Consider the following 24,430-nt stretch of genomic DNA (forward strand, 5'->3'; position numbering starts at 1 on the left):
CTTAGGAAGGAAGTTCACTTTATTAAACATGTAATAAGAACCATCTTGATAAAAGTGGCAACAGTAAAATAATAACAATAAGCAGAATAAAATCCTAATACAATTAAAATAAAAAATATAAAAAGTGTCCTAATCACTTTGCTAGGTGCAGCAGCAGTAACAGTCAGTCCAGTAACCAAGGCTCAGACATTTAAATTCTTAATTTTTTATTATTTTCTTTTTTACAGAGTTTTATATACCACTAACTTGCCCCGAATTGGGTATCAGAGCGCTTTACATAGCATCATTTGCATTACATGAGAACACATTCATTATTGTTAGGCATAGGGAGATTAAGTGATTTGCCAAGAATCACAAGATGTTCAGCGTCATTGCCGAGACGCGAACCCAGTTCTCCAGATTCGAGGTCCACCGCTCTTTATTAACACTATTAATATGCAAAGTGATGTAATCAACAAAATGATTAGCTTTGGTGCTCTGTAAGATTGTTATTGACCATAGCTGCACATCTAAAACAAGAAAAAGCTACATATCACTGCTACAAAGCAGGCCAAAATGACTAAAAGAAGCTTTGAGTGTGGAGTTTCAAAAAGGAAGGTTTGAGAAACAGTCTACGTTCGGTGGCAAAGGCCATTCAGCATTGAAGAATTTGTGCCACAGACTCTTGCTTATAATTGTATAACCTATAGCCAATGCTTTGTGCCACTGGCAATAAGAACAATCTGAGCCTCCGATAATTAACTTTACGAGATACCGCAGTTGGTTCAAGGAGGTTTGTAGGGAATTTATTTTCTGAATTGAGGATATTATACAGTTCTGCATGTCTATGAGAAGGAAACTCGAGCAGGTCGGCTTCTTTTAAGGGAATTCTTAGTTGTTTAGTCAGCACTTCTTTGAAAGTTAAATGTGTCAATGTCTGATTGCAAAATTTGGTAAGCGTTTTTTTTATGGTAGCTTGCAGCAGTTGGGCATGGTAACTTGAGTTGCAGTCAGCTGAATTATTCTGTATTTTCTTCCATATCAGCCCTATTAAGCTCCTTTTGGCGTAATACCGTCTGCATGGCAGTTGCAAATAAATGTGGCATCAGACATGATTGACTGTCTAAAAAAACAAAAGTCCAGACAGATATGCGTCTGAGAGGTGCCTTATGGGGATGAGACAGTGGCCTAACCAAGTTCACAGTTTCTGCTTAACCAAATAACCAGTTTCCATGGAAAAGCTTTGATGCAAGAGATGGGAAAAATTTGGCTTTAACAACATCGAAAACTGCAAGCATGGAAGGCAGCACTTTTGTCTTCCTTTTTGTCCAAAAACCTCCACCAACTTTCTTTATTTCCTTGCTAAAGACTAATATTGCTCTTATCCATGATTAACCTAGATGCTTTATAGTAGGAATTGTAAGCGTATTTCTGATGTTGGAAATCTATACTAATTTTGACCAGAAGGATAATATCATCTGCATATTGTAATGTTTGAATCTTTGTGGTATCTCCTAGTCTTGGAGGCCAAGAACATGGGTCAGTCAAGACTTTGGTTACATTTGCTATACAGATATTAAAAAGCAGGGGAACTAAAATCAATCCTGCTTCAGACCTCTGTTGGTGTCAGTTGTTAAGGATAATGCAAAAGTGCAACATCGAGTAATTTGAACTCAAATTTTCTCACATCATTGGTGTCGTTTTGACCAGAGGAGTGCTCTAGCTATGTTTTCAAAACCTTTCATGAAATCAATGAATCCAGCATACATGCTTTAGCCTACTGAATATGTTTGTTAGTTAACAAGGATAAAGAGATAATGGTATGCCAGAAGTGACCCGGAGACCTGTCAATAGCTGGGCATTAATTTGCGCTTGTTGGCCCATATTGTAAAGTGGGTCAATAGAATATTAGTATAATAATGTACCTTGACAGCTACCAATTTATAGCTTTCAGGGATATTAAGTGGCTCCTTTTTATACATGGGGTGCAAAATGGAACCATCAAAGTGTCAAGGGAAAGAGTCATACAAAATACCAAAATTGAAAAGTGGGGTCAGACATTGGTCCCAAAAATCGAGACCATGCTTGAAAATTGCTGCAGGCTGGCTATTTGAGCTTGGGGGAGCATCTGGCTTAAATGACTTAATGTAGTAGTCTCCAGCAGATGAACTGGCAAGGAGGGTTCCGCGCAGATGCTAAAAATTAATGGCTTCTCCATCCCCATTTAAAAAAGAAATGTGTTTAGTCTAGTCAGATAAAGAGACTGCACATTGCAGGCTAGGGTTATTGGGTAAGTCAAAGGTGTTCATACATTCCCAAAACCTTTTAGTGTCCCTGGATTTGAAGATTTCCTGAATTTTCGGCAACTGAGATCGATAAAAGAATTAGTTAGCAGAGTAACTATTCTTTTCTTAGTTACTTGATTTTGAGCTTGGCAAAATGATTGTCTTTGTAATGACTAAAAACCAGACTGACCTGTTGAGATCTCTCTTTTTTAGCTTGAGGGATCTCAAGAACCAGTTTCCTCTCAGATAAATGTTAGAAATCATAATTGAATGCTTAGGTAAATGATTAGGAAAGTAAAAACTTCTTCAGTGTGTAAGGCATACCTTTTCAGGGAGTCACTGCCTCATGGAGAGGAGAATGAATGAGGTTAACAAAGTTTGACTCTAATTAAGGTGCACATTTTCACCTCGCCTATTTAGAGTCGGGTTTAGTGACCATCTTAAACGTTTCTGCTGCCACACACCATTTGGGAGACCTAAACATGAGGCATAAAATGATCACTTTCTGGCCTGCGTATTCTTAAAAAAATTCTCTATACAGAAAATAGTTCCACACACATAAATGTGTAGTCCAGTACTGCTGTAGTTGTGTTAGCAACGTGTTGGACTTGTGAAGATGTCCCCCGCGAATCACCTATGCAGTGTTCTTAGGCTTACGCTATTTAGGAAATGAATCAGGTCTCTACCTTTTTAAAAAATCTTTTCACAAAGGAAGTGTGTGACATGAACGAATATTTAAACATTAATTTTGGACATACCACCAAGTGCTGTCCAGATTGAAAAAGATTTGAATATGATTAAAGCCACCATGTTGACACGGGTGCGTTAAGGGTGCCAAGCAGAGCTTTAAGATCTTACACATACTTATCCAGTATTGGGGTATCTTTCATAGATTCACATGCATGAATCATTGCCCGTCGCTGAGGCGGGAGTCCCACGGTAAATAAAAAAGTAGTGCCAAAAGTGTTACTATATAGTAGTAGGCCCAAAGAAAAGGCCTAAGGCCTGGATCTTAGCAACCTATCTACCTCATTATGCAAAAAGAACCGAAGAATTGGTACCAACCAATCAGACATCAGCACCCTTCTAGAACCCTCTCAGCAGAGCCAGTTCTCCTCAGATTTTCACCGCACGTCGTGTGGAAGGGAGTCTCCCTGAGTGCCACTCAGTTTTCAACTTTCTTCATCATGTCTGACAAGAAGGCCATGTTCAAGTCCTGTAGAACCTACGCCAGGAAGAGGGTCCATGTTGATGACCAACATGTAGACTGCATCTACTGCCTCTACACGAAACATGAGGCAAAAGATTGCAAAATTTGCCGCACCTTCCCTACAAAGACTCTTAGGGATAGGGAGGTGAGAGTGCTATTGTGGCTTAAGTCCTACTCGGCTGAGGAGGACGACAGAGCCTCTACTTCTAGCAAGAGAGGTAGGTCGTATGACAGCTCTTCCACTGAGGGGAAAAAACGCCATAAATCTTCCCACTCTACTTCTGGCTCTTCTCAGAGGACTCCCATCATTTCCTCTGACTCAGCGCACTCTCCTCAGGACCCTGACCTCAAGGACTCTAAAAAGCCATCTTTGCAAACAGTGAGTAGAAGCCTTTCAAAATCTCTGGCTTTCCCTCCTTCGTCGACGATTTCTGTCACTTCTGCTCCTTCGTTGACGGAAACTACCTTGACGATGTCTATCACCTCTCCTATTCTGTCAACGAGGATTACTATCCTGTCAAAGAAACCCGTCGTCGAGGGATCTTCGGCGAAGTCCTCGTCGATGAAGCCAGCGTCGAAATCCATGTCGACGGGCTCGAAGTCGACAAAGCCTTCATCGTCGACGAGAGAAGTGTCGACGAAGTTACAGCCCACCACGTCGACGAGCATCCCGTCGACGAAGGTCTCGTCGATGAAGATGCCGTCGACGTCGGGCCCGCCGACGACGACCCAGTCGACAAAAAGCCTGTCGACGTCGGCCCCGTCGACGAAGATCCCGTCGACGAAGATACCGTCACCCGTCGACGACGACCCCGTCGACGGTATCATCGTTGACGACAATAACAAAAAGCCTGTTGACAACGAAGGCATCAACTGAGAGCCCGTCGACGACGATGCCAGGGGATTTGCCTGTTCCGTCTGCGACACTTGCAATGCCGCCCTATCATTCCACTCCCATTCTTCCAGGAGTTTTCAACTAAAAACTTTTCAAAGGCATGACTATAGCGATATATCACCGCTTACTCCCTCACATCTCCTGGAAAAATGTGTGCAGGATGAGGATGATGACTATGAGGATGACGAGGACGAAGGGCCCTTTGGAATAGCTCGCCATCCCTCCGAATTACACATCAAATGTCAGGAGAACGATGACGAGGAGGAGGACAATTATCAGGAGCATTATTATCAGGAGGACATTGTCGTCCCGCATCATAAGACTTACTATAAGCAACCTCGTCAGAGCGAGATGTCCCATCTGCCTCCAACTCTGACTCAAGACCTGCAAGCCATGCTTTAGATTACAGACAGCGTTTTCCCCCACAACCAGTCATTCCGCAGGTTCCACCACTTGCGCCTCTTCCGGATCCTTTGCCCTTACCTGATGCTCCTGTTCCAACGCCTCAACTTCCAGATCCTCCACCAGGCCCACGTCAGGGTCAAGACTCAACCTCTGAAGAGGAATTTGAAGAGGGTGAACTACCAGATCCAGCAGATCCTTGGGATTCCTATATTATCACTATGCCTTCGCCACCCACCCCTCTACCATCTGATTCGCCCCCAGAGGATATAGGGGGATTTCATAATCTCATGCAGCGGGCTGCGGCTAGGTTTCACTTGCCGGTTACCATTGAGATTTTAAGGAGGAATCAAGGAAAGTCACAAGATCTGTCCCCATCATCGACTACATCTGGAAGGAAGGGGTCAAAATTATGAAAAATCCTGCATCCGTGCCAGCGGTGCTTCCGCGGATAGACAAGAAATACCGTGCTCCGGCCAATAGTCCATCCTGTCTCATTGGCCATCCTTGGCCAGATTCGGTCATTTCACAGGATGCCCAACAAAAATCTAAAAATCCGGCAGCACCTATTACTACACTGCCGGACAAGGAGGGGCGTCGTCTGGATTTAATTGACAAAAAAATGTCCACAATGGCTGCTGCTTCCATCAGAGCGGCTAACTCCCTAGCGATAATAGGGCGTTATGATCGCCAAATGTGGTCAGAAATGGCTGGGCTCATTGAGCTCATTCCGGAGGACAAGAGTCAAGACGCTTGAAAAATTTTATTGGAAGGTGAGCGCGCAGCGTCCGAGACTATCGACTGCGCATTGGACATTGTTAATACCAATTTTCGCCAGTTGGCTGGTGCAGCTGTACTCAGACGCCAGGGTTGGCTTAAGGCCACCACTTTCAGACCAGAAGTCCAGACAAAGATATTGGATATGGCCTATGATGGCAAATCGTTGTTTGGGAAACATATAGATGACGTGCTCCAAGCAATAAAGACTGATACCGATACCGCAAGATCCTTGGGTTCCTTGCAGTACAAACGCAGTACCTTCAGAGGTGCAAGAGGGCGTGGTTTTTCTTCTAGAGGAGGGTATCAAACCCAGCAGACTAGGTACCAGCCCCAATATAGACAATCTTATCAGTCGTCGTACAGACGATCCAACACGTCTGGTTTCTCTCGTCAAGGCGGACGAAAAAGGTCGCAAAATCAAGGACGAGACACCGCAAGGAAGCAGTGATTTCTGCAGGGGGCCTTCCACTCCCCTTTCCCTCCCTGTGGGTGTGAAAATTTCGGCATTTGTGGACAAGTGGCAGGAAATTACATCGAACCAATGGGTTCTGGACCTGGTAAACAACGGTCATACCTTGGAGTTTGTCACCAAGCCACCCACCACCCCACCCAAGGGACCCCCTCCCCTTCGTCTTCACTTATTGTTCAAAGAACCTTTAACGATGCTCCTCAAGAATGCAATCGAGAAGGTTCCTGCACTTCAAAAGGGGACGGGTTTCTATTCCCGCTTTTTTCTTGTCAAAAAGAAATCAGGGGAATGGCGTCCGATCTTAGACCTTCGCAACCTGAACAGATTCCTCAAGAAGCAGGGATTTTGCATGGTCACACTGGCAGAAATTATTGTAATTCATGCTCTGTACACAGTTACCATTTTAGTTTTGATAATACTTAATGTTTTGCCTGCCTTCACAGACTTGAACTAAAATATTTTCCTTCCACTAGGAGGGAAGAAGACATCGACGGTATGACCACGATAAACACATGTCTGATAGGAAAGGAAAAGTGATCTGCAAGTACTTTTTGGAGGGCAGGTGTACCTGGGTAAGAAATACCAAATATTTATTTTTCTTAAATCAGTACTCCAGGATCATGTAGATGGGCTGTTTTTGAAGGGTGTTTCTCTGAAAATTCAGATGTGAATTTATTATTGATATGCTAAGTATATACAAATTTATTAAATTGCGTAACTCCACGTTCTATGACTGAAAATCATAATTCTGCATTAATGTTGCCATTACCTTTATGATTATATACGAATTGCTATTATTAAGCTTAATTTGCCATCACAGTAGGATTTCAGAACACAGCACTCTGTTCAGTCATACTATTTGGTTAACTGTATGTCCTCTTTTTTAGCGTTATTGTTTTGATTATCATCTGTACCATGTTTTTTTATCAAGACACAGCAGTTAGATTACTCTCATTGTTACTCTGTGTCTATGTTTTGCTCTCTCTCTATGATGCCTGAATCAGAAAAAGCACAAGTTCTTTACTTCACGTGTATTTTCAAAGAAATAGGTCTCTTTCTATTCGGACAATATTGTGTGAAAATAGATGATCTGATTCACCCTTTAAATCTGACCATTTTCCACTAGGCGGAACACTGCAACTTCAGCCATGATTTTGAAGTTCCACGACGACGAGGCCTTTGCAAGTTTTACGTCACTGGCTATTGCGCAAGAGCTGAAAATTGCCCTTACATGCATGATATCCTTTTCAGTGTTAATATATATTTCAGATATGTATTTAAGTAGTCCTAAATAACAGCAATTTCTTTTTTTAAGGCATGCGTACATATTAAAAGTGTGACAGATGAGCCAATTAACTTTGTTTAGTGTATATATATATATATCTTAAAGGTACAGCTTTAATATAAAAGAGGTAAGCATGCTCTCTTTGATTCTACAGTGCAGACTAATAGTAACATTTGTGACAGATTAATTTTGACTTGCATAATAAGACATGGAGTTGACTGTAACAAAAACAAAAAGGGATCTTTGTAACAGAAGGCTTGAAATTGAGAAGTGTCCACTCATTTTCCATCTGCCCGCACGTAGTTAAGATGCAGTTGTTTCAAAATTATAGATATTCCAGTTTTACTTGGGTAAATGTAAATCAATCCCCACTACCAATGAGTGCTCCTGGAGACAGCAGCTGGACCTCACCAGTCTGGACAGCGAGGAATGGTCTAGGTTTTAATGCAAGCAAGGATAAAGACGTCAAACCCAAAGGATCTCCTGATCCTGTAGTCATCAAGAGGAAGGCCTTTGATCTACGGTGAGCCATAACTAACCGCCCACGCCTGATCTCCTTGACAATCATATTCCTGCTGGAATGGACCGAACTATTGCTGCAGCAGACACTATTGCAGTGACAGTTGTAGGAGCTTGGAATGCAGGCTCACCACCAGCATGAACATAGACGGGCTACTGCAGCACCTCCATCCTGTTAGATTGATTGCTCAGCAGATTGCAATTCTTAGAAAAGTAAGGGTCCTGGCAGCGAGCACAGCCTATGGCCTCAATTGTTCCATCAATATGGAAAGCTTGTCATCGGATTACCATCACTCCCACTTTCATGAATTTTGTGCATGGAATTGTGTCAGGCTAATGAAGAATTAATGGAAGGGAACATGTGCTGCACCAGAATGTTTCCATCTTCATGCCATTGGTTTGGGGCTCATCCATTCAATTCTTTAAAAATGTTTTTTGTTTTGTTGATCTTTACTTTTGCTTCTAGCACACATTAAACATACTATCAACCTGCTGAACACCAGCTAACCTTGCCACTGGCTTTAAAAGTTGCAGTTGGGACCAAGATGGCGGACGCGCTGGGCTGAGATCCCGTCCGGCCTGATTTAGAGGAGCATTTCCTGGGATGCTGGCGTACCCCTGTTCTCTCCTTGTAGGGTCATGGGGATTGGTGAACCCTCGGTACATGAACACAGAGCAGAGAGCCGTCCTGTGAGCTCCCAGGAGACTCGGAGGTGGCCCAGCCGGCAGTCAAGCGACACTGGAGGGCTAGTGACCATGGAGTGATGAAGCTCCTTACTTGCAAGGGAGGGGAGATCCTAACTGCAGAGCCTAGGCCGGACCTCAGCAGTGATCGGGATGCGGCGAGCCCTGGGGTGTGCTGAGAGGGCTGTGGATTTTGGACCATAAGGCTCCGGTGATGCAGAGTGAGTGAGAGGAAGGTTCCCAGGAGTGGAGGGCTCAGCAGAAGCTCCTCTGGAGAGGGATGAGTGCCATGGGGGCCCTCCCACCTCTTTAATGGGTCTTTAGGGGATCTGCACCAGCGAAGGGTAGGCCCTGCTTCAGGACCTCAGGTCAGGAAGGGCGTGCCACACTTTACCCTCCAGGATGCAGCTGCGGATGGGGAAAGAGGTGCCCGAGACTGTGATGGTGTGTCCCGGCATGGTTGGAGAACAGTTGTATCCTGTGGAGGACACGAGAACCCACCGGGTGTCCAGCAGAAGAGCTGTGAGTGCTTGGGGGCTCCCCCTCCCGGGATCCAGTGAGGAACGAATCCGGAGCGAGGCGAGCTGGGACCCCTGTGGCCCTGGTGTACAATCCTGGGCTCTGCTCCATGGCGAAGACCCTTGGGCGACATCGAAGCAATGGGCTTGATCCTTGGGGACTCCCGTGGGTCAGGCACAGTTGATGGCGATGGCACATCCATTGTTCTGCAGGCCATTCAGGAGTCTAAGGCAGCGCTGGAGATCAAGATCAGAGAGGTGGAGGTCGATGTGTCCCTGCTGCGCCAGGATCTCCGCTTGGTCCTGTATGGGGCCTGGAAGCCGAAGGTAGGATCTCCAAGCTGGAAGGCACAGTGGAGGGGCTGTCTACGGAGGTGGCCCGCCTCACACACTCCACTAAGTTGCTTCAGGATCATGCAGAGGATACTGAAAACCGGGCCTGAAGGAACAATCTTTGCTTTGTTGGGTTCCCGGAGGGAGCGAAGGGGTCCCACCAGAGGCCTTCTAGGAATGGTGAATTCGGTCCTGCCTCAATGGGACCTATGTGCTTCTCTATCCTGCACAACTGCAAGTGCTGCATGACTTGAAAATGCATTTCTTTGATACTCCAGAGGAGGCTTGGACCTGGCTCACAGAGCGGCGTCCACTTAACAAGCACCAATTGCCCTGGTGGCAAACGGACCATCCCTCAGAGGCGGGGTCAGGGGAGTCAGACTGTAGGTAAGCACCAAAATAAATCACGATGGAGGAATCACAGCCCCCTTGAACACTGAGGTTTCCACAGGATCGGAAAGGGAGTGGGGGAGACCGCGGGGGGATGATTGGGGGGGAACCCCAGGCCCCGGCTCCATGAGACACTCCTGAGAACTTCTAAAAGTGACTAGACCCGGGGGAGGGGGGGCAGGGCCAGAGGCATAGGACAGGATGCAGCTGCAGTCAGCCCTGTGTTATACTTGACATTTGCACGCCAGCACCATTATATCCTCCTGTTGTACATTAATATGACGCTCCTCTGAGGGGGGTGGGACGGACTTGCTGGTACTGCTGCCCTCTGACAGTGACTCAAAGTTTCTTCTAGTTTTAATTGAGGGAGTTGGGTGACAGATGCTTCTTCAGGGAAGGAAGTTTAGGGTGAAAGGGGAGATGGGGGATGGGGATTCTTTGTTTTGTTATTTTAGTTCCCTTTATTGCTCGTATGCTCTCACTTCTAGGTCCACATTTTACATGTACATGCACCGTATGGTTCAGACTCCCAAGGTGGGGGTCTGTCGTGATGGCATCCCTTTAATTGGGGGTGGGGCCGCCTGGCCCTGTCATCCAGTATTAGCCAATAACTCTGCTAACATGTATGCACTCACCCTCGTGATGTGGAATGTCAACAGGCTTCTAGACCGGATTAAATGGGAGATAGTGATGCAGTTTGTGCTCCGACACTCCCCAGCAATTTTGATGTTTCAGAAGACCCATCTCCGGGGCACTAGGTGTTCGTTCCTGGTCTGTAGGGGCTACGACCGGGTGTTTCATGCTGGGCACTCTTGCAGCTCCACTCCTGCACAAAACCCTGCCCATGGTGGTCTCTAGGGTCTCACAGGAAGAATTTGGACGCAATGTAATCCTTGAGGGGTCTCTGGAGGGTGCCCTATTTAATGTGTTCTGTGTGTGCATTCCGCCTGCACTGACCTGTTCCAAACTGATGACCCTTAGAGGGCTTATATTAGCCCTGTCACATGGGCTAAGAATCATTGAGGGGGCGTCAGCGACATTATGACTGATACAGACTGGCAGGGGCTAACCGTCGCTTTGCAAAGGATGAGGAGGGGCTTCTCCGACTCGGTCGTAGGGCTAGGACTTACTGACATTTGGAGACTTTGGCATACTATAGATCATATTTATAAAGGTGGTCACCATGGGCTGCTTTCCAGTGGAGATTGATTTGGCTACGCTGGTGGTCTTGCCTAAAACGGGCCACCCTCCGGACCGGTGTACCTCGTACCGCCACATCTCACTCATTAACACGGAGATCAAGACCTACGCTAACCTACTGGCTAACAGACTCTTAAGAGTGCTGACCTACCTGGTCCACTCGGACAAATGTGTTTTTTATCCCTCATCGCAGCGCGCAAGATATTGCATTCTGAGAGTCCACCTGGCTCGCATTTGTTCCTTGGAGGAGGGTGGGGGGAGGTGGCGGTGGTAGCGCTGATGCTTATCGATTTCAAGAAGGCATGTGATACCCTACACTGGTCGTTTTCAGAGGAAACTCTTACCAAGAATGGGCTGGGGCCACTGTTATGGGCCTACATCAAAGTGCTGTATGCAACTCCTCAAGCCCTGGTTCACATAAATGTAGTTGTTTCCTCTAGATTTACCATATGGAGAGATAAAAGGCAGGCCTGTTTGCGCTAGCCCTTAAGTTCCTTGGGGGCCTGGGTCTGCTGTGAGGTGTGGAGCTGCACCTAGGGGGTGGCAAAGGAGGATTGTTTTGTACTCAGATGTTGTACTTCTGTTCCTCTCGCGGCCCACCGAAGGAGGGCCCCTGTTGATTTGCATCTTAACTACCTTCGCTCTTCTTCCGGACTGAGGGTTAATTGACACACATCTTTACTGGTGCCCCTAAGAGGGGATCAAAAGGATGAGACCTGGCACCGGGGGATACCTATACGCCAACCTAGCATTCTGTACCTGGTTTTACATATATCATGGGAGCCGGAACTTTCTTGCAACCTGAATCGTTGCCCCTTGCTGCTCAGGGCCTGGAACGATATGGCTTAGTGGAGAAAATTGCCCCTTAACCTCATGGGCACTATTGGCCTGTTTAAGATGATGACACTCCCTCGGTTTCTCCATGCGTTACAAAATGTTTTCCCTTCAGATTCTGCAGACCTAGTTTAACACGCTGGCATCACTTGAGAAACAATTCTTATGGGCTTAATTAGCCCCTCACCCTGTTTGCGTTTGGCAGATATGTCTGGGCTACCTACGAGGGGGGACTTGCTATGGTGAACATTCATTTATATTATTGGGCTGTGCAGCTCCTGACTGCAAATTTCTGATTACAAGGGAGGACCCTTCGTACCAGGAGAACGGTGCACTAATTGGGTTGGAGAACATGGTGCACATTTTATATTGAGTGCCAATTCCTGAACACTTTTCGGAGGTGGTCTTCATGGTCTGGAAGGTGGCACTGCACTGGACGTGCAGGGACCGCAGGCTTACATTGGATACTCCCCCGTGGGTTGGCCGATGGTGGGTGCGTGTGGCGAATCTCGAAGGGGTTCTGAGGTTGGGACCAGTTTGGCATCTCGCATTTGGGAGATGTGTGGGCCAGGGACCGTATTCACTCCTTCCCGGAGCTGCATACTCAATCCATATGCACAAATTCCAGTTGTTTTGTTACCTGTAGCTCAGACACGCTTTCTCCTCATATCAGGATACCCCGGGGGTATGTCCCGGCCACTCGAGGTCCAGGTGCTGATTTGTGCGTTCTGGAAAGGAGGGATCTCACAATTATACAAGTCCCTGGGCCCACACTCACCGGTCCAATTAGATGTCCTGAGGGGACGCTGGGAGGAGAAGGTGAGTCCATTACAGGATACAGACTGGCAGTATGTCTGCATGGCCCCTCGCACCGTGGTGATTTCAGTATGACTACACCACGTCCAGTTTAAATACTTACATCAGGCATATCTCACACCCTATAGCCTCTGGAAGGACCCATACCAGCATGTCTACGTTGCCCAGAGCACAGTGGAGACTTCTACTGTGTGGTATGGGCCTGTCCAGTTATACAGCAATACTGAACAGGTGTCCTCTCCATACTGTCTAGGGCAGTGGGGGACAACAAATTGAGACAAACACTAGACTGGAAATAATTGGCATCCTTGAAGATAAGGGGGGACCCCAAGGGGATAGGATACTGGTGGGGGTGATGTTGGCTAAAAGAGACCTTGTTAAATACTGGAGGTCCTGTACCGCACCCTGGAGGGGGGGTATGGACTTGTGCGCAGAGTTGGAGAAGACAATTTCTCCAGTATTGGGGTGTCTTTCAAAGATTCACATGCTTGAATATTCCCCGTCGTCGGAGTGGGAGTCCCACGGTAAATAATATAGCAATATATACAGTCATACTATATATATATACCTATACATAAGTAATCATATAAAAACAGAGATATAAGTAAGTGATAAACATCAAGAATGTCCTTATATGAAATCTCCATAGAGATACATGGAAAGAGAAAAAAGACATTCGCAGTCTATCTCTGTCATTATGTTAGTCCAAACTACGACCAATCAGGCGCCAGCTCCTCTCTAGAACCTTCTCTTCAGAGCTCCTCACCTCAGATTTTCTACCGCACGTTGTGTGAAAGGGAGTCTCCCTGAGCTCTGCTCAGTTTTGTTCTCTTCAGCATGTCTTCAAGTAAGAAGTCTTTGTTTAGACCTTGTTCTTCTTGTGGAAAGCTACGTTTATTCTCAGGAGATCCACACAGTAAGTGTATTTACTGTCTTTACCCAGACCATGAAGTAGCTAAATGTAAGTTCTGTAGAACTTTTTCTACAAAAACTCTGAAAGACAGGGAAGGCCGTCTCTTGCTGTGGCTCCAGAGACTTAAAGATAAAGATGAAGTGGTTTCTGAAGTTGAAAGCCTTACTTCTGGCCGTTCCCACACAGCCTCAAAGCGCAGTAGTATACAAGATTTACCTTCTACTTTTCTGAAAAAGAAGAAAATGTCTTTGACTATAACATCTGCCACTTCTTCTTCTTTGACTACTGCTTTGTCGCCCACGAGACATAGTTCTCAGGCTGCTGAGGCTTCCACTTCCCAGTTTTCAGGAAAAAAAACTGGCTTCATCGTCGACGAAGCTTCCGACGACGAAATCTGCAATTTCCTGCTCGTCGACGGTGACTCTGACGACGACGTCAGCATCAAAATCGTCGACGACGGTTCCGTCGATGTCGTCGACGATGATCATCAGTACCATAAAGACTGTATCATCTATATTACCTATTGCATCGTCGTCGACGAAGAAGGAAAAGATCTCGTCGACATTGACATCGTCGTCGTCGAAGGTTGTAAAATCGTCCTCGTCGACGATTACTTCGTCGATTGACCCGTCGACGAGTGTTCCGTCGACGAAGAAGAAAACCTCGTCGTGGTTTCTGCCGACGGCGACTCTGTCGTCGAAGGTCCCGTTGACGAAGGTCCCGTCGACGATAGTTCCGTCGGCGATGGTCCCGTCGACGATGGTCCCGTCGACGATGGTTCCGTCGACGATGGTTCCGCCGACGCCAATTCCATCGATTATGGTTCCGTCGACGATGGTTCCGTTGACAAGTCCGTCTACAAAGATGTCCTCAGTACCTTCTATGTCTGCGATCCCGTCGACTGCAGTCTCTTCGGTGAAAATAAAGATTAAAAGGACGACTTCTGCTCAGAGGTCATTAAAAGATCAAATTTCTTCCACGTCTACAGCACCTACTTCGTCTTTTGCCGCTGTTCCTTTGTTACCATTGCCACCGAGTTCTCGACCAGATATGGCAGGTGAAGTTATATCGTTGGAGGATTCCCACCTTCCTTCACCATTGTTTGCCACTGATTCAGATCAAGATTCAGAAGAAGGTTTACCTGAATCGTTTGGGACGGCACGCAGTCCCTCAGATTTAATAATAAAATGCCAAGAGTATAGTAGTGAAGATGAGGAACAATTTCATCAGGAAGAAATTCCTACAGAAAGGCAAACTGCGACGCTACCACTGTCCCTGATAACAAATCTTCAACTCATGTTGGACGATTATAATCGGCGGTTTCCTTTATCACCACAAGAATCTGTGGTTCCGCCTCCTCCAGTGGTGCCAACAACTATATCAGAACCGGTGCCGGCTCCAATTCCATCTGTGGTAACACCTTCACTACCGCTGCGACATTCTTCAACTCGGACAGTACCTTCTCATGCTACTGAAGAAGAAGAAGAAATTCCTCAAGACAGGGAGGATGGTGAGATTCTCGATTATGGTGGCGATGATGAGCATGATGGTATGGCGGAGTGGGATGATTATCATGCTCAAACACCATCTCCCTCTCCAGTGATACCTGGTGACTCACCACCTGTTGATATTGCAAGTTTTCACCAGTTAATGGATAGGGCAGCACAAAGATTCAAATTAACAACGGAACATAAGGAAGAGGATTGTTTCCTTTACGATTTCAAAAATCAACCTTTCAAACAAACGCATACAATCCCTATAATCGAATTTATTTGGGAGGAAGGCAAAAAGATTATGAAGACCCCAAATAGCCTTCCGGCACAGGTGCCCAGATTGGAAAAAAAGTACAAGTCACCGTTAGGAGCGCCAGCGTGTCTCACTAGTCAAGCAAAGGCAGATTCTGTGGTCACACAGGCAGCGCAACGTCGGGCTAGAAACCCTGCGTCAACGATCACTGCACCACCTGATCGTGATGGACGTCGTTTGGACGCCATAGGGCGAAAATTTTCTTCAATGGCTTCCACCACTGTGAGAGCGGCTAATGCTTTAGCCATCTTAGGCCGTTACGACCGTCAAGTATGGGCGGATATATCAACGCTAGTTGGAACAACTGCCGGAACCGTCGAAGAGTGAAGCCCTAAAGCTACTCCAGGAGGGAGAGAGTACATCTGCAGAGATGATAGACTGTGCAGTTGATATCGCCTGTATGGGATTCCATCAACTTGCTGGAGCAGCGGTATTGCGCAGGCAAGGTTGGTTGCGCTCAACATCCTTTCGTCAGGAAGTACAGGCAAGAATATTGGACATGGCTTATGACGGAGAGGCTTTATTCGGAGATCATGTGGATGAAGCTCTCCAATCGATAAAGAAGGATACGGAGACTGCTCGCTCTTTGGGCACATTACAATTTCGGAAACAGCCCTTTCGGGGTGCACGTGGACGCGGCACCTCCTCTAATTTTCGAAGAGGAAACAACCAGTATCGACCATATAACCAGGGGTCCAACCGTTATTCCTATAACCAACAGCAAACCTCTCGACAGCAGTCTTCCAAGACTTACAGAGGAAAATCCTCTTATAGGGGTTCCACCCCTAAGAGACAATGACTTGTATCAGTCCCAGAAAATTGGAGGTTGAATCTCTCTGTACTCTTCTCAATGGTCCTCCATAACAAGGGACCGTTGGGTTTTGGACATTGTAGAAAGAGGTCACACTTTAGAGTTCATCGAATTCCCTCCACCCACACCACCTACCGGACCACCACCGACTCATATCAAGGAACTGTTACATCAAGTTCAACTTCTAATAAACAAAGGAGCTATAGAGGTAGTACCAAGATCTCAAAGAGGAAAAGGATTTTATTCCCGATTTTTTCTTATCACCAAAAAGAACGGGGAATGGAGACCCATTCTAGATCTGAGGGCTCTCAACAGGTTTCTAAAGAAACAATCCTTTCGCATGTTAACGCTTGTAGAGATCTTGCGATTACTCTCACAAGGAGATTTCATGGCAACAATCGATCTCCAAGATGCATATTTTCATATCCCCATACTACGACAACATCGGAAATTTCTTCGTTTTCGAGTGGGTCGGAATGATTTCCAGTTCAAGGTACTACCATTCGGGCTACGCGCGGCCCCTCGAGTGTTTACAAAGGTGCTAGCCCCTGTGGTAGCGTTCCTACGTCTCCAGGGTGTCCAGATCTTCCCATATCTGGACGACTGTCTCCTAAAATCACAATCGGAAGTGCAACTTCGACAGCACACACGTCTTTGCAAGGAGGTGTTTCGCGCCTTAGGGCTCTCCATAAATACCACGAAGTCCCATCTACAGCCTTCTCATTACAAAGATTTTCTGGGAGCAACTTTGGAGACAGTGTCTGCAAGGGCACTTCTCTCCCAAGACCGTCTTCAAAGGATTCTCCGACTGGTAACCCTTATCAGATCAAAAAGATCCGTTTCTGTAAGACTGTTAAAGTCATTTCTGGGAATGGCATCATCATGCATTGCATTGATCCCTCATTGCAGATTACGGACACGCCCCATCCAAGTAGAACTGGATGTTCAAAGACGTCAGGTTACGGGTTCTTTCAACGATCTCGTAACCGTCACAGATCGGATGAAGTCGGCGCTGAAGTGGTGGACACAACCGTTAAATCTAATGGAAGGCATTACATTTCTGTCAATAGTACCAGACATGACAATAACAACAGATGCCTCTCTAGAAGGATGGGGTGCTCATTTGGAGGATCTATCAATCAAGGGAAAATGGACAATATGCCAAAAAGCCTGGCACATCAACAGGTTGGAGCTCATGGCTATATTTCTGGCTCTCAAATCCTTTCTCCCTTTAATCCAAGGAGAATCAGTCCTAATACAGACAGACAACACAACCTGCATGCACTATATAAACAAGCAGGGCGGAACAAAATCTCCGAAACTGTCTTGACTAGCTCAGTCGATCTGGGATTGGTCTCTCGACCATCACATCACGATTGCAGCAGTTCATCTACCTGGGGTATCCAATATTCTAGCGGATTCCCTGAGCAGGTCCTCCTCATCGACCCACGAATGGGAGTTACATCAGCCGACGCTGGAGAAAATATTTCAACGGTGGGGTCGCCCACAACTGGATCTCTTTGCCACACCAGAGAACCGGAAATGCCGAGATTATGCAAGCTGGCATCCCCACCAAGGATCACGGGGCAATGCCCTTTTGATGAACTGGTACAATCTGTTTGCCTACGCTTTTCCTCCAATCCCACTCATACCTCGTGTCCTGTGGAAGATGTGGAGGCAACCTTGCCATCTACTTCTAATAGCCCCCCGTTGGCCTCGGCAGGCATGGTTCTCAGAGTTACTCCTACTGTCTCAATGCGAACCAATCCTTCTACATCCTCGTACAGATCTACTTACAATGAGCAAGGGGAAAATTTGTCATCCGAATCCCTCCTCACTGAGCTTATCAGCTTGGAACCTGAGCACTGTGAATTTGCCCATTTAGACATTCCACAGGACTGTAGAGACATCTTGGCTCAGGCGAGGGCTCCTTCTACGGTAAAAACGTACAAATTAAAGTGGAAAAGATTCTGCCACTGGTGTGCAGCTAATGGGGTTCACCCGTTTCACTCCACGCCACAACAATTGTTACCGTTCTTCTTGCATTTAGCTAACTCCGGATTGTCTCATGCAACCTTGAGGGTTTTTCTGGCGGCAATTTCCCGTTTCCGTCAGGATGGTTCGACGTCCCTTTGTTCTTCAAGGATTATCCATCAATTCTTCAAGGGGTTATTTTGCAAATTTCATCCTGTTAGACGCCCGCCTCCATTGTGGCATCTAAACATCGTATTGGCACAACTAATGAGGCCACCGTTTGAACCTATTCACAAGGTCGAGTTGAAGTATCTAACATGGAAGGTGGCTCTTCTTCTGGCACTAACGTCTTCACGTCGCGTCAGTGACATTCATGCATTTACCATAAATCCACCTTTCCTACAGTTCAAACCAGATTCTGTAGTATTGCGTACAAATCCAATTTTCTTGCCGAAGGTGCCTTCAGACTTTCATATTAACGAACCAGTGATTTTGAAAACCTTCTTTGCTAATCCTCAAACTCCTGCGGAGCAAAGATTACATTCCCTGGATGTGAAACGATGTTTAAAGTTCTACATCAGCAGAACAGCTTCTTTACGAAAGACTGATCAACTCTTCATAGCTTATGGACGCTATCAGAAGGGACGTCCAGTTACAAAACCAACTATTGCACGTTGGGTTTCAGCAGCCATCGTCTTCTGCCATCAAAAGGCAAACAAGCCATTGCAGTCACCAGTGAGGGCTCACTCGACTAGAGCGATGTCTTCTTCAACTGCATTATTTGCTGGAGTGCCTTTACATCAGATCTGCAGAGCAGCTACGTGGTCAAGCAGACATACGTTTACAAGACATTACTGCTTGGCAACTTTAAACGAGGAGGATGCTGCAGTTGGGCAGGCAGTGCTTCGCAATCTTTTTATATAAGGTGAGCCTCTTCCTTCCCTCCTCCATATTGTTTCCATGTACCGTTGAAATAATGGTTCATTTACACTTGTATAGATATTCAGTAATATCATATATATAAGGATATTGATTGGCATTACAATTTTTTAGTGCTGTTATGACTATGGAAACAATGATAATTGTTACTGCTGGCTAGTCTATATTCAAGCATGTGAATCTATGAAAGACACCCCAATACTGGAGAAGAACAATTGTTACTTACCTGTAAACAGGTGGTTCTCCAGTATTGGTGTCTTTCATAGATTCACATGCGACCCTCCCTCCTCCCTTCAGAGGCTCTCTTCTCCTCATACACTCTAAAGTCACTTTGGTGCTACGAAAATCTGAGGTGAGGAGCTCTGAGGAGAAGGTTCTAGAGAGGAGCTGGCGGCTGATTGGCCGTAGTTTGGACTAACATAATGACAGAGATAGACTGCGAATGTCTTTTTTCTCTTTCCATGTATCTCTATGGAGATTTCATATAGGGACATTCTTGATGTTTATCACTTACTTATATCTCTGTTTTTATATGATTACTTATGTATATGTATATATATATATATATATATATATATTCACTGAAAAAACCATAGGTTTCACACATGTTATAGTTAGCGGAAATTTTACTGATAAAAAACCAATGAAATTCCCCCGTTATAGTTAGTGCAGGCAACTATAACTCACGCGACCGCAATCTTCTGCTGATGCTAATACTGTATTTAGACACTTATTTGCCCATGTCTTCTTCCATACATTTTTAGCTATACATATATTACAAATATTTTTTTTTCATAAAGACACATATGTCATCAGCAGAAGATTGCGGTTGTGTGAGTTATAGTTGCCTGCACTAACTATAACGGGGGAATTTCATTGGTTTTTTATCAGTAAAATTTCCGCTAACTATAACATGTGTGAAACCTATGGTTTTTTCAGTGAATTTGCAAGGTTTTTTAAATGCTAATTCCTAACTAACGTGTGTGAAACCTATGGTTTTTTCAGTGAATTTGTACGGTTTTTTAAATGCTAAGTTACTTTACGCCATTTGTGGCGTGCGCGCCCACTTAACGCAGTTTGTTCCGTGCGCGCACGGTGCGCTTCGCGCACCGCGCGCCCACTTTACGCAGTTAGTGCCGTGCACGCACGGTGGGCACGCGGTGCGCATAGCCCACGTTACGCTAGATGGGCCATGTACGCACGATGCGCTTCGCGCACCGTGCGCACATGGAGGACATATGATGCACTTCGTTTTGAAAGGTAATATTTTAATTTTTCGTATATTTTATAAGCCATGCACAAATGGTGCCCTTCGGGCACCATTTGCACACGGGGTGGAGAGAGTGTGGCTAATTTTTTTTTGTATTATTTTTTTTAAAAATATTTTAGTTTATCTCAGGTGTAATAAGCCATGCACTATTGGTGCCCTTCGGTCACCAATTGCACACGGGGCGGAGAGAGTGTGGATAATTATTATTTTTTTTAAATTTTTTACCGTACGCGTACGGTAAGCGTAATCGGCGAAATTACCGAAAAAATGAAAATTCCGTTTTTGGCCTTGGGGGATCTTTGGGGACTCCCTCAACATGGCTATGTGTGTGGGAGCTGTCTAAACAGCCCCTTTACATGTTTTTGGGCTTTATATTTTAAAAATCACTCTCAGTGCGAGAGAAAATGGCGGCCGCCGCTTCCTGGTTTTGGCCGATTCGAATGTTTACTTAGATCTAAGAGCCAATCAGAATCGCTCTCGCGCACGCCACCGTACGCGTACGGTAAGCGTACCGTAAGCGCACCGTAAGCTGGCTCAGATATATATATTGATTTAAAGGCGAGGATTCGTCGACTGGCGCCAAAGTTATTCAAAATAGAATGTTGCGGATTTCCTATGGAAACGTGGTCCTAACTATAACTACCTACTGGCGACCGCCAGTAGGTAATATATATATATATATATATATATATATATATATATATATATATTATGACTGTATATATTGCTATATTATTTACCGTGGGACTCCCACTCCGACGACGGGGAATATTCAAGCATGTGAATCTATGAAAGACACCAATACTGGAGAACCACCTGTTTACAGGTAAGTAACAATTGTTCTTATACTGCAAGTTGGTACCCACGCATATATGACAGTCTGGAGCAAATGGTGGGCCTACTACGCTCTGGAAAGTCTTTGCTGAATAGAGTTATGATATCCACGCTAGGTGTGGCTCCTGGGAATCTAAATTGGAAGGTGAACCTATTAGGAAAGCTTTGTATTCGATGTGATGGTTTGGTGAGAGCAATGCTTGCTGAGTTAGAAATCAGTAAAAATGTTCTTATAACAAAAGTTAAATTTGATGTTATTTTAACAGTTTGAGTAATTAGAGCTGTAATTTCCTTAACACCGTGCTTCACGTGACTTTCCTTGCAAGGTCTACCATACGACAGGGAATTGTATTAATGGAGATGACTGCATGTTCTCTCATGAGCCTCTCACGGATGAAACAAGAGAGCATCTGGACAGGGTAAGAAATTAAAAGGTTATGGTTCTGAGGCGATTAGTACTACATCAACAAGTGTTGAATTACAACTTTTTTTAAAAAGTGGTGTTTCTTGCAAACCATGTAGCACAGTTTGTCCTCTCACGTGCAGCAAATGTGATTCTAGCATTTTAGGAGACACTATAATTGGTTGCCTTAGGTGTGCTTTCGTTTTTTTCTTGGTTTGATGCATCCTTCTATGCTTGCTTTTAGATGAAACAGTATTTAGTAAACAGAAGCATAACAGAATAAAATAGAGATATTATATTTCATAAAAGTACAATGCATGAATAACAATACTTGTCATTTAAAGGCAAAAGAATAAACATCAAAAATCTTCCTTCCATAGTCTCCAGTTCCATAGTAATGAGCTTACGATGTGGGTTTAGTTAATGGTTAGCTTCCCTAGAATTGGTGCATTATTTATCACTGAGTGTGTTTGGCATGGGGCCCTGTACATTATGAAATGTTTGACATGTTCCTGCTGAAGAGTAATTATTGGTTTCAACATCACTGATTTACCCCTCCTTATCCACTGCTTTCCTATGTACTGGATTGAGACCTTTGCCACTATGTCACGGTGTAACACCACTAGTCCTGGTCAACCAAAATCTTTTGTGGCACTGGGTGTCACCTAGTATTTAATAAAGCAAATTTGTTTTTTTATTACCTCTGATAGCGTTTACTCTGCACCTTCACTCTCCATAATTTATGGTTGGTATGGAATGTGTTTATGAATTCCCTTTGTCCTCTCCCGCACCTCAGGCAGTCTGGTGCAAGTGCATAACACTGGCCCTTGCCATTCCCACAGGAGGGCCCACCCTTCATTTGGACTAACATCTATGAATTTCTGTGAGATATGAGAGCGTCATGAGTTCCTCACTAAATTCTGCTGGGAGGGTTCATTATTTTGCTGAACATCATTGGTCTGGTGTTGTAGTGTACCTCAACGTGTGCAGATACATACTTGTACAATAGGCCCTTTGGAAATATTTTAACTGAACTAGACTTCAATATTACTTTAATAGGGCAAATCAAAACTCTCCACCTTCACCGTCATACCACCTAAACCAGATAGTCTTGAAGGATTCTCATATGATTACCATCAGGCCACCATGCAACTTTGAGCCTAGCTTAACATTTATTTTGTCCCTGATCTGTTTAGCTTTGAATACATATGATCACATCAATATATTTTAGGTAACCCTTGAGGGCATTCCGAAGCTGAATGTTTTTCTAGCGTTTATGATTTTGGAGTTCATATTCATTCCTTAGAGCTTTATTCATTTTGACTACCTTCAGTTTATTGACATTGCTTAAATTAGATATTTCTATGTGGTCCCACTTACGGAAACATTTCAGCAGGTTTTCCTTGGTAAAGATATATTTCCACTCTATTATATGTTCCCTTACTCCACAGTAATTGCTGTCACTTTGCGTTAGTGAAGTTTCCTTCTGTGGCTCCCATGCAGAAAGTAAAAACATTTGTTATGATCACATGCCTCTTTAGGTGTATCAAAGGCTGGACTTGAGCTGTGTAGGTGTTCATTCACAACTGCTAGTTGAAAGTTCCAATACTAATTCTGTAGGTTGGGTAAGCCTAATTTTGGGGCAGTAATTTAAGCTCTGAATTCCATATCTGTGTTAATGTTTTCAAGAACTTTGAGAATGAGGAGGCTGTTTAACTTTTTGTTTCTTGACTCTTGGTTCTGCGTAACTTGGATGGCAAACCTAACCCAACCAGAAGAAACTGCTAAGAAAATAATTTATGCAGGGCCTATTCCATCCAAACTCACTTGGAGCAAGGTTCCTGCCCACATGTTACTTAATAATTATCTACTCTCATGAACATTCACTTAGAACCTATACACAAAGTTGACAAACCTTGCCTAACAAAAACTTAAGCCTTGTATCTATCAATAATATCTGCCATTTGAGTAACCAAAGTAGAAGCTTTTTATTTAAGGGAGCACTATCTCTGTAATAATTCTGTAATAGGAAACAAAATCCAACACATCCCACAGAGCAGTTTGCTGACATGCAAAATGGCTCATCTGTTGAGTAAAGTGGGGGAACCCCACAGGGTTCGGAGTCTTGGCTTATAAAATGAATGTGAGGTTATCGATTTAAACCCAACACCTCAATTTCTTAACTGAAGAATGTAATACTCCAGAGACTATACCCTCAAATTATCACCTTGAAGATTGGGACCTAGAGTGACTTCTGACTCCTCATGAAGATACAGTATTCTATAGTGGTCAATAAAGAAATATCTAAATGATAAGACTATCATTGGATAATTGAGTGAGTTACGACCTCTGGGGTAATATTCCCTAAAACTCTGTCATATGAGGTCAGGACCTCATCCTGACTGCCATAAGGGAAGTGTATATCAACTGCAGCGCGGTATTTGGCCTTTTTGTAAAGACTACTGATTTTCAGCCGACTGCTACGTAGTTTAAACTTGGTCTGGCTAAGTGGTGTCTCTGCATTTTGTTGCCTAGTGTGATTAGGTTTTCTAGATCTTTCATCAACATTTTGTGTGCCCTGGACTTCAGCTCACTAGTTTTGATCCATACACATTACAGCCCTCAAGAGAAGTAGTTATACACCCAGAAATAATAATTCTTCGTGTAAAAATATTCTCCAAAGACCCATCTGGTCACTACAAGCCTGTCTTTAGACTTGAATTGATTGATTCGCCTGGGTAAAAAAAAAAAAAAACTCAGGTGTGGTGTATTAAGTGGCATGGAAAAAGGCAGATCATTTTCAAAATGACGCGCCTCAAATAACTCATTCCACAAACATAGTTTACCCATCTTTGTTCCTTTTATTACTTTTAAAATTGCG

The 24,430-nt window shown here is 44.6% G+C and overlaps 1 protein-coding gene across 3 annotated transcripts in view; it reads left to right on the top strand.

Moving 5' to 3' along the window:
• The window catches only part of ZC3H4 (zinc finger CCCH-type containing 4), a 184,215-nt gene that overhangs the window by 126,160 nt on the left and 33,625 nt on the right, over nt 1-24,430 (top strand). For all 3 annotated transcript variants that reach the window (XM_085625634.1, XM_085625633.1, XM_085625632.1), the window contains 3 exons: nt 6,494-6,592; nt 7,147-7,258; nt 21,456-21,565. In XM_085625634.1, the coding sequence (XP_085481760.1) occupies nt 6,494-6,592; nt 7,147-7,258; nt 21,456-21,565 (321 nt within the window). The remainder of the gene's footprint in view (nt 1-6,493; nt 6,593-7,146; nt 7,259-21,455; nt 21,566-24,430) is intronic.

Source organism: Triturus cristatus, chromosome 9 (assembly GCF_964204655.1).
Source record: "Triturus cristatus chromosome 9, aTriCri1.1, whole genome shotgun sequence".
Classification (NCBI taxonomy): Eukaryota; Metazoa; Chordata; class Amphibia; order Caudata; family Salamandridae; genus Triturus; species Triturus cristatus.